Raw genomic sequence first — 11,299 nt, forward strand, 5'->3', positions numbered from 1 at the left:
CCCCCCCCCCGCCCCCCAGCCCAGTGCTGTGCACAGGCCTCTCCCAGCCCAGAACCACAGAAACATTCTCAGGCCAAAGCACCTTTGTCCTGACCCACACGGCCGGCCCTACAGGGCCAGCTGCAGCTGGGACAGAGTTCTGTGTGCGCTGTGGCCTGGGGTGGCCTGGCCCGTGGCCTGAGGGACAGTGGCCAGCAGAAAATCCCAGGTGCGGAGGGTGGTCAAGCGCGAGCCCCCAGGGCCTGGGAGTGCCCCTCCCCGCGCTCCAGGCTCCCTGCTTTCTCCTGAGGTCACACTGGCCCTGGGTCCTAGGGGAGGCCCAGGAGCCCAGGAGCCCAGGAGTGGGCGGGAAGGGGTGGGGGGAGGGCTGCCAGGGCCCAACCAGGTCAGCAGCTGGAGGAGCTGCTGGTTAGGGTGGGGCGTGGCTGGGAGGCGGGGACAGCACGGCGGGACGGTGAGGATGCCCCCGAATCTTCAGCGCTCCGCAGCTCACGAGGCCGCCCCCACGGGAGGTGGGTCTCAGGAACGCTGGGGAGACCTGCGGACCCAGCCCGCCCCTGCCCCCACTCTCCCCCCCACCCCCAGGCCGGCTTCAATGCGGGCGATGGGCGGCGTTACTTCAGCATCCCCGGCTCACGCACAGCGGACATGGCGGAGGTGGAGACCACCACCAACGTGGGCGTGCCCGGGCGCTGGGCGTTCAGAATCGATGATGCCCAGGTGCGCGTGGGGGGCTGCGGCCATACAAGTAAGAGGACAGAGAGAGTCGCTGGGGTGGCGGAGGGGCATGGATTAGGGAGGCGGGGTGGTGGGGGGCGGAGGGGGAGCCCCGGGCCTCTTGGGGGCGCACGGCCCCGCCCACCTCGGCTCCTCTCCCCCGGGCTCACCCCTGAGCCTCAGTCTCCCCCTGGGACGCCTTCCTGCCTCTGCTGAGGGGAAGGGGTTTGCTGGAGACCACGGTTTGAAGTGCGAAGGGGTGTAAAGGGGGGGGAGCTGGGGTCATATCCCCACCCAGGGAATCCTGGGCATCCCTGCGTGGCCTCCCGCGTCCTCAGGACCACCTGGGAGGCAGGCCCTCTTTCCACCCATTTTGCTGCCTTGCTTCTTGGTGGGACTTCGTGCTTGTGTGACAACCTGGACATCTAACCTGACAGGAGGGAGCTCCCTGACGCTCGGGGTCCTTCAGGCACAGAACACAGAGCAGACGGGAGCAGGGTCCACCCCGGGGGCGAGCGCCAGGCCTGTGGAAACAGCGGGACTGGCCACAGAAGGATGTGCTCCCGGCTCTCCTGCTGTGTGGCTCTGGGTCACAGACCCTCCTGAAACCCCTGCTTATAAACGGAGGGGGGAGGGTGTCAAGTGACGGGTTCAGCCGCAACACTCCCCCGGCCAAGCCTGGAGCCAGTGAGGCCGGTGCTGGGACGTCCCCCGGAGATCGCCTCCCACCCCCATGGGGACCAAGGCCACCGAGAGGGGCTGCTTCTCCTGAACAGTGTCCCAGGGATGAACCCAGCGCAAGGCAGCCCACCCAGACCTGCCAGGGGAGTAGGCGTGCACCCCGGGGCGGGGCGGTGGCCGGGGAGGGCAGGTGTGTACCGCGCCGAGGACTGGATATGGGCCCTGGTGAGAGAGGCCCGGGGACCCTGAGCCCACCCACTCACCAGTGTGAACGAGGGGGCGGCCCACAGGGCCAGGAGCCCAGGGGCCACTGATTTCGCCCCCCTCCCCCAGAGTGGCAACACCCGCCCGGGCTCAGAGCCACGGTGGTTCGGGGCACAGGGACACTGCTCAGTCGCCACACCTTTGCGTGGGCAGCAGGGAGGCCTGGCGCTTGCCAGCGGCCGGGGACTTGGGTTGTGGTTGAGGGGTAGATTATGGGTGCAGGTGTGCGTGCAGGTGTGGGTAGGTCCATGCTCCCCACAGAGGCTGCCGGCTGTGAGCCTGCGGACTGGGGTCCTCAGAGGAGGGTCCAGTCAGTCCCCTGGGGACGCCGTTCCCATGTGGTGGTGCTTCTCTCCCGCCCCAGGCCTCTGCGGGGAGCAGACGGAGGAGGCCCTGCTGGGCCCTCAAAGCTCTCGCGCACGGAGGTCCTGAGGGGCACAGTCCCGTGGGGTTTCAGGGGGACCGGCCCCCTCGTGTCCCCGCCCCACGCTGCAAGCCTAGGAGGTGGAGCCCGTGCGCGTCAGTCTGGAGGCACCGGGGAGGGAGGGTGGGTTCACACCTGAGGGGCGGGGCGCCCACACCTGGCAGTCTACCTTCTGAGAAGGGCTGGTCCTGACACAGGCTCAGGCAGTCAGCCGCCACCCGCTGCAGGGCAGCCGGACTACGCGGCCTGAGTGCCGGTGTGGCTCGGTGAGTGGACCGGTGGGGGCAGGGACGGTCCTCAAAGGCACCCACAGCCTTGGTGGTGCTCGGGGCCCGAGGGCCCTTCCGGAGTGCCCCTCTCTCCCTCCCTCCTGGACACCAGCCAGCTCTTCCGGGGCCCTCGGTCTGAAACCCTGGGATGCTCCCACACCTGCCCAGGTGTGCTCATTCATGGCGGGTTTCGGTGGCCTTGTCTCTGTGGAGGGTGGGCCCATGAGCTGAGCCCTGTGGGAGGCCTGTCCGCGAGGTAACGGAGACCCAGCAGCAGCGGACCTTGCAGCGCCTCCCCCGAGAGGGGCCCCCGGGCCAGGCTGACGGCCCTACCCTCCCTGTGTCTGCAGCCTCCGTGTGCCTGACCCTGCGCCCCTGCCTCAACGGCGGCAAGTGCATCGACGACTGCGTCACGGGCAACCCCTCCTACACCTGCTCCTGCCTCTCAGGCTTCACGGGGAGGAGGTGCCACCTGGGTGAGTTTCTACTGGGACCGCCCACCTGGAGGAACCCGGCAGCACAGCCAACGGCCCCAAGAGCCCGAGGCCTCTGGCCTCTGTCCCCGTGGTGTGGGTGGCGTCCGGGAGGCACCGCCGGGGGAGTCAGACACAGCGGCTCCGTGATGGTGAGCACGTGGGCGGGCTCTGCAGCCGCGCCGCCCCGGGCCACGGCAGGTCCTCCCCAGCGGCGCCTCCACTGAGTCCCCGGCTGCCCCGTTTTCCAGATGTGAACGAGTGTGCTTCCCACCCGTGTCAGAACGGCGGGACCTGCACGCACGGCGTCAACAGCTTCATGTGCCAGTGCCCGGCCGGCTTCGGGGGACCCACCTGTGAGACAGGTGAGAGGAACCAGGCGCTGCAGGGCCGCGGGGATGGTCCTGCCCGACCAGGGAGTGGTGGCTAGCCTGGTGGGGGCATCAGGTCAGCGTGCCACAGGGGGCCCGGCCCCAGGGAGGCCCGGGGGCAGGGGGTGCAGGAGCCCAGACTCCAGAGGAGAGGCCCCGCCCCGTGGGCGTGACAGGAGCGCTGACCACAGCACACAGCCAAGGGTGAGGCCTTGGGACAGGGCAGGGCCTGGTTCCGGACGCGTCTCACCGTAGGCCTGCACCCCTGAAACCCTGAACCCCAGCTGCTCCCTGCAGGAGTGCAGGCTGTTTCTCTCCATCCCGGGGGCCTTACGGGCCTTTCTCAAGACCCCCTTGTTGCTTCCAAACTGCAGCCCGCACGCCCGTCCGCCAGCCCGCTTCTGAGCACGGCTCTTTGGAAGCGGTGATTTCTGATCAGGCCTCTACTCCCTGCCTTTCATGCAGCACCTCTCTGGGGCCCCCTCACCCTAGGCCCTTCACCCACCTGGTAAAGGAAGGTGGACGCCCCACTCCCACCCCCGTGTCACTGTGGGAAGCCTCTAGGGGACCCCAACAAATGGAGCCCCTTAAAATCAAAGCACGATGACCCTTGATCCCCATCCGGCTCAGCCAGACACACTGTCCCCTACATACGCTTACTGATGTGTAACTGTTATTTAGAAAAACGTGTAACACGTAGTTAAATCGAGTGTGTACAAGTAACCACCGCACCAATGTCTCAATCTAGAAAAACCATTTCTAATGGAGACTTATGGCCACAGGGAATGTTTTAAAGTCCTTAACTCTGGTGTGTATACACATGTCCGGGCCAGGTGGGAACCTGGGAGGGCTTGGGGCCAGAGCCAGGAGCCCTGAGCCTTGGCCTCCTCATGGCCACCACGGCAACACCCATGGGTACCAGCCCCCAGTCCCCCATGAGGCTCTCTGGTCTCAGGACCCACCTCGGCCCCCAGAGCCCATGGCAGCAGGGATGCTGGGCAGAGTCCAGCAGGGACGTGGGTAGCGCTCGGCCTGAGTCTCCCCTCCCCCACCCGTGCCCAGCCCTGCCCTCTGGTGGACTCAGGGTCCCAGAGACGGGGGTCACCGTGTGCCGTCAGCCACCAAAGCACCTCCACACCTCCCAGGGTTCAGGCCTCCTTCCTCCCACTGCCCCCCACCCTGACTCCAGGGTGGGTCACCCGCCCTGGGGATCCTGTCTGGTTCCTGTATTGAGTCCTTTTTGGAATGAGCTGTCAGCAGGACAGGCTTGGGGAAGGCAGTGTCCCCCCACCTGCTGCCAGCAGCCACCAGGTGAGGCCAGCATCCTGGGTGAGGGGCAGGCCAGAGCGCCGACAAAGGCGGGTCCCACCTGCTCACTTCCACCTGACTGGGGGCCGAGGGCCTTTGCAGGGCTGTCCTTGCAGCAAGAAGTGTCGCCTCGCCCACCTTGGACCCTCAGCCCCGGACCACTCAGGCCCCTCCTGTGCCCCCTCAGGGCTCCGTCACAGGCCGTGCCCCCAGCCCAGCTGGGAGGAATCTCTCAGCCCCAGAGCCCTGTCCTGTGATGACAGCTCTGTCACAGTCATCTTAGCAGAGGCACTGCCCAGGAGGGTGGGAGCTGGGTCCCATTCACCCCCACGTCCCCCGCCAGGCACAGGCACACCCTCCCTCCTCCCCAGGTCTGCTGAAATAAACCCCATTCAGACAAGCTTTCAGTGCCGGTGGGTTGGGACTGCCCTGGTCCCCCAGGGCCCGATGCCCTCCAGAGACGGCCAGATCCACCCGTGCTGCAGCCCGAGATGTCAGCTGTGGGGCTCAGTGGGAGCCCCTGGGGCCACCACAGCTGGGGATCCAATGGCCTTCCACCCCTTTGTGCTTGTAGCACAGTCTCCATGCGATGCCAAAGAGTGTGAGAACGGCGGCTGGTGCCAGGTGGAGGGCGGCTCTGCGGTGTGCGTGTGCGCAGCCGGCTACACGGGTGCAGCCTGCGAGACGGGTGAGTGTGCCCTCGGGTGGGAGCAGGGGTGCAGGGTGCCAGGTGCTCAAAGGCTGGCACAGAGCCGAGCACCCACCTCTGCTGCCCCCAGATGTGGACGAGTGCGGCTCTGACCCCTGCCTGAACGGAGGGTCGTGTGTCGACCTGCTGGGGAATTTCACCTGCCTTTGTTCAGAGCCCTTCGAGGGACCTCGCTGCGAGACAGGTAACGGCCACGTGCCGGAAGCCCCCCACCGGTGACAGCAGTCAGCTGCCCCCTTTCCCTCTCGGGGGTGGGGAGGTCTGGTCTGAGCTCTGCTCTCCACATGCTGGGTAAGGCTGAGTGAATCTGTTCCCCTCTCTGGGCCTGGTCTCCATCTGGAAAATGCAGGTATGGATGAGCACACTCCCAAGGTCCCTCTCCCCACTCAGGAGATAGATTCTTGGCTGTTTAATGTCCCTCCTTCCTACCCCAGACCCCTCGCCTTGCTAGGGAACAAGCAGTGGGCGTCGGAAAGAAAGCTGATCTCTCCTACAAGTGATGGAGCCTGCTAGCTTCTGTTCTATTGCATACTGTTTTAAATGCTGGTTAGGACTCGGTAGGTCAGTTAAAAGACCCACAGAGTAAATTCGGGGCTTTAGCACCTGACATCGCCTTACCTCCCACGGCTTTGGTCCCCGAGCCGGGGTGGGGGTGGGGGCGCTCAAGACAAACTCATCGGATTTGCTTCGAGTCTCAAAACCTAAGAAGGAAATTAGGTTCTACCCATGAGTAAGAGGCGGATGGACGCTATGCCCTCCGTTGGTCTTTGGTCGGATGGCCACACGCAGGGCGGGCTGTGTCCTGAGGCGATGGTGAGGCTTCACAGTGCAGAGGGCAAGAGGGTGGCAACCTTACCTGTTGCCTGAAATCATCGTGATGTGTCACACGATTACCTAGATTGTGATTTAAGTATCAGCGTATTTAACTAAACTCACGTCAGAAAACAGATAAGTGATTTCAAAAGATTTTGCAAAGAAACCATGTTTTGTACAAAGAATAATGCAAATGAAAGCAAACAATAAGAAACAGCTGACTTGTCTACCCCAATACAAGCTCATTAGCCACGTTACACACACAGCAGGAAGCTGTGGCCAAAAGTTGGAGATTTTATAAAAAAAGAGTATCTCGCCTTCTGCTCGTGGCCAACAAGGATTAACTGCCCCGGGAACTTCCCTCTCACTGCCAACAATGAGAAAACCAGACAAAATATATGAAACAACTGTTTTCAGCCATTGGACAACAGAAAGTAGAGGGCTGTCATCCCTGAGAGAAGGGAATGAAATGGGGTGAGCCCTACAATTGCCCCAAGGCTGCCTCAGAGCCGTTTCCAGGCTGCCATGCCGGGGCGGGGCCGGGGAGGGATCCAGACTCCAGCAGTTCCTCTCAGTCTCTGGGTCAAGGAGACAGAGATTCAAATTCAGTGGGTGGAATTTGGGGGGATAATACCAGCAAGGACAGAGCTACTGAGAGGGGAAGGGGGTAAGGGGAGAGAGCACGAGATCGGCTCTGGAGATCTGCAGGGGGACCCCTTGAATGTGGGTCGGGTGAAATCTGCTGGGCTGGGGAAGTCAGACAATGCTGGGGTGGTGAGTCAGACAATTCCTGGAACTCAGACCCTCCTCCTCCCCACCAGCGGGAGTGGAGTGAGCTCCTCGCAGCCAGAGCCAATGCTGAGTAGAGTCCCCAGTGGTATCACCTTAGTAGTGATAAGTGATAGGGATAAGTAAATGCTAAGCTAACGGCTAATCTGATCTGCCCCAAGAAATCTTAAAAGAAAGTTCGAAAGGATCAAAGTGAGCCCAAGTAATTTCACTCTATGCCAGAATAAAATCCTCCACCCTTTAAAGGAATAATAACAGAGTCCAGAACCCCAAAATACCCAACCAAAGTTACTATAGGCGCACAAAGGATTGAGAGTACAGGACCCACAGCCAGGAGTCAAAGAGATCAACAGAAACAGTGGCCAGAGCTGACAGAGTCAGCAAGTACCAACGTTCAGTTGTCCATCAGGAACACGCACCATGTGTTCAAGACTGTTGAGGGAAAAAGACACAATGAGAAGTAGGAGATATATACAAAGAAGCTTCTAGAGACGAAAAATATAATATCTGAATTTTAAAAATACACTGGATGGTGTTAACAGCAGGTTAAGACACCACAGAAGGAAAGATCAATGACCTTGAAGAGAGAAATGGAAGCGATTCAACATGCGGCCCAGAGAGAATAAGATGAAAGGACAGCACCTCCTCAGGGGCCTGTGCACAGGCACCATGCAGTCTGGCAGGTGTGTACTGGGAGTGCCGGAAATGAGGGAGGGGGCCGAAGGGGTGCAGAGAAAGTATGTGAAGAAACAACAGCCAAACATTTTCTAAGTCTGATGAAAATGAAAACCAAACATCCAAGAAAACCATGAAGCCACATCATAATCAAATTGCTGAAAACCAGTGACAGAGAAAAATCTTAAAAGTAGCCAGAGAGAGAAGTCAGACTGCACAGAGAAACAAGAATGACAACAGCCTCATCAGAGACAACGCAGGTCGGAAGACACTGGGACGACACCCCTAAAGCATGGAAGAAATAAGCTGTCAACCTAGTGCTATATACCCAGCAAAACTCTTTCAAAAATTCAGGTGAAATAAAGATTTTTCAGACAGCAAAAACAGAGAATTCATCACCAGCATATATGCATTACAAGAAATGTCTTTTCGACAGAAGAAAAATGGTCCCTGATGAAAATCTGGATCTACACAAAGGAATGAAGAGTTCTAGAAATGGTAAATGTATGGGTAAAAACAAAAGACTTTTCTTCTTACTTGTTAATCTTTTTAAAGATGTTTTTAAAACAAAGAAATAGCAACATATTTAGGGTTTACAATATACATAGAAACAAAATGTATGACACCAATAGCTTAAAGCAGCCTGTGCAGGCTTTTAAAGGGCCAGATAGCAATATTTTTTTTGGCTTTATGAGCCATGTGGTCACAGCTATTCAGCTCTACCAATGTAAGGCAAAAGCAGTGAGCCACAGACTGTGCATAAGTGAATGGGCATGGCCATGTTCCAATGATACTTTATTTTTTTAAATGGGTGGCAGGCAAGATTTGGTCTTTGAGCCTTTGTTTATCAACTTCTGGCATAAGGGATAGAAAGGGAGAAATGGAAGTATAATATCGTAAGGTCCTGACATTATATACAAAGTGGTATAATACTGTTTGAAGGTCGACTGTGGTAAGTTAAAGGTATACATTGTAAACCCTAGAGCAGCAAGTAAAAAAATAATAATAATGAGTTATAGCCAATAAACCGATCATGGAGATGAAATGGAATCCTAAAAATACTCAATACAGACGGTATGAAAAGAAGAAAAATGAAGATAAGGAACGCTGGCTGTAACTACCATTGAATATTCAAAGGTACAATTACAAAATACCAGATTTTAGCAGTGGGAAGGAATTCAGAATTCAGAGGATTTAATCCTTAAATAAATATGTAATGTTAACTGAGCAAATGAGTTATATTACTAGCTACCTCTAGTTAATAAAGAAAAATAAAAGTGTGCAGGAAATTTTGAAAAATCTACAGTCATTGAGAAGAAAAAGGAATATATTTTTCTAACTCAAAATGAAAACACAACTTTATATCTTTAAGAATAAATGAAGCCTAGTAGTTAAAGTTTAAATAAATTTTTAGTGGCATTTATGAAATTTTACATATGCTTTCTCACCTTACGATTTCACATAAACAAATGTTTTGTTCACCCAGAAAAAAAAAAAAAAAAAAAAAAAGACGAAAAAGGAACAAAGAAGTGGGACAAATAAGAAACAATAGCAGGCGATGGGTTTAACCCAGTCATGTTGGCAAAAATTACATTTAAATGTAAAAATGGTTAAAAAGACAGAGATTGTCAAATCGAATTGAAAAGCAAGACCCAACCATATACTTTCTACAAGAAACCTGCTGCCAATAGGAAGACACAGCTCATTTTAAAGTAGTGGGATGGGGCTCACACTGAGTGCTGGGAGCGGCTCTGAGGACCCTGACGTAGCAGCGGGCGGGGTGGGGAGAAGCTCAGGGGCGAGTCCTCATTATTTTCCTCTGGTGACCCCCCGACCCCGCCGCCTGGCCTCAGAGCAACCCCGAAACCAGAAGTCGGCATCAGCGCTGACAGAGAAGCAGGACCCACAGAGGCAGCAGTGGGCGGAGCCTTCCGCTCCTGGGACTCTGGGGGGGGGGGGGGGGGATTCTGGGCTTCACAAGTGTGGGCAAACTCCTGCTGGATTTCCCTTTCTCTGTCCTCCAGCCTCGTGACCCCAGACAGGAGTGCGGTCACAGGAAGTAAGTAGCAGAGTGGGGCCACTAAGCCCAGATTTCATGCCAGAGGACGAGATGTGCTGCGGAGGGCGTGGAGGGGGTCTGGGGCGGCAGCCCCATCATGTTCTTTCTGAGCTCCTGGGCTCCCTCAAGTTGGGCGTGTGTAATCTGATAAGCAAAAGACAAACAGCTCAGCGGAAACAATGGCAAAGAATGTAAGCAGGAAAGTCACACAGAGAGAAACAAACACCATAAACAAGTGAAAAGAAGCTCAGTCTCACTAATCAAGAAACTACAAATTTTAAAAAAATCTAATTTCAGGTTTTGCCCATTAGATTGGTAAAAATTTTGATAGTTGATGGACTCTGGAATTGGAAAGGCTGTGGCAAAGTGAGTGCCCCCATTCTCCCTGGGGAGTATTGATTATATTTTGCTTGAATTGTTTTATAATTTTTTTTGCAATCGTTCATATGTATTACATTTACAGTTAATTTTTAAACAATAAAATGATGGATAAAAAAATTAAAAATGATACCATTTATTGAAAGACTTAGGTATAAATGTAATAAAGAATTTTCAGGAATTAAATACTGAAAACTACAAAATGCTGATGAAAGAAATCAAAGAAGCTCTCAGTACATAGAGAGACACCATGTTCATGGATTAGAAGACTTAACGTAGCAAATATGTCAGCTCTCCCCAGACTGACCTGTAGATTTAACATGATTCCAATCAAAATCTCAGCAGGGTTTTTGGTAGCTGCACACAAGCTGATTCTATAATTTATATGGAAAGGCAAAGGAATTAAGATAGCCAAAACAATTTCGAAAAAGAAGAATACATTTTAAGGAATCACACTACCCGGTATTAAGACTTATTATAAAGCTACAGTGATCAAGATTATGTGGTATTGGCAAAGGGACTGACACACCAATCAACAGAACAGGAAAGAGGATCCAGAAACAGACCCACACAAATATGGGTATTATTTTTTGAAAAGGTATAAGAGAGATTCAGCAGAAAAGGGATGATCTTTTCAACAAACGGTGTTGGAACAATTAGACGTCCTTATGCAGAAAATGAACTTCAGCCTATACAAAGATTAACTCAAACTGAATCATAGACCTGAACAGAAAACTATAATGTTTTTAGAAGAAAACTATTAAAGATTTTTAGATAGAAAAATCTTTGTGACTCACGGTTAAGCAAAGAGTGCTGAGACAAGACCGCAAAAGCGTGCTCTATCAAAAACAAGATAGATAAATTGGACTTCATCAAAACTGAAAACTTTTCCTCTGTGAAAGACATGATTAAGAGAATGAAGAGACAAGCTAAAGACTGGGAGAGGGACTTGCCAGGTGGTGCGGTGGTTAGGACTCCGTGCTCCCAATGCAGGGGGCCCGGGTTCGATCCCTGGTCGGGGAACTAGATCCCACATGCATGCCGCAACTAAGAAGTCCACATGCCACAACTAAAGATCCTGCATGCCTCAACTAAGACCCGGGGCAGCCTAAATAAATAAATAAGTAAATAAAAAAATTAAAAAAAAAAAAGACTGGGACACTTAACCAAAAAGGATACACAGAAGGCAAATAAACAGATGAACAGATCTGTTGTTGTCATTAACCACTGGTGAAACGCAAATTAAAGCCACAATGAGATGCCACTGCAAGCCTATGATAATTGCTAAAATAAAAGACACTGACCTGGTGAGGGTACAGAACAATGGGAACTCTCACCTATTTTTTTTTTTTTTTTTTTTTTTTTTTTT

The 11,299-nt window shown here is 54.3% G+C and overlaps 1 protein-coding gene across 1 annotated transcript in view; it reads left to right on the forward strand.

The window, feature by feature from the left end:
* SNED1 (sushi, nidogen and EGF like domains 1) overlaps positions 1-11,299 on the forward strand; it is an 89,750-nt gene that overhangs the window by 38,764 nt on the left and 39,687 nt on the right. Inside the window, exons 5-9 of the mRNA XM_007469967.1 lie at positions 586-748; positions 2,706-2,831; positions 3,080-3,193; positions 5,082-5,195; positions 5,287-5,400. Of these exons, the coding sequence (XP_007470029.1) occupies positions 586-748; positions 2,706-2,831; positions 3,080-3,193; positions 5,082-5,195; positions 5,287-5,400 (631 nt within the window). The remainder of the gene's footprint in view (positions 1-585; positions 749-2,705; positions 2,832-3,079; positions 3,194-5,081; positions 5,196-5,286; positions 5,401-11,299) is intronic.

This window comes from Lipotes vexillifer, unplaced genomic scaffold (genome assembly GCF_000442215.2).
Source record: "Lipotes vexillifer unplaced genomic scaffold, Lipotes_vexillifer_v1.1 scaffold988, whole genome shotgun sequence".
NCBI classification, from domain to species: domain Eukaryota; kingdom Metazoa; phylum Chordata; class Mammalia; order Artiodactyla; family Lipotidae; genus Lipotes; species Lipotes vexillifer.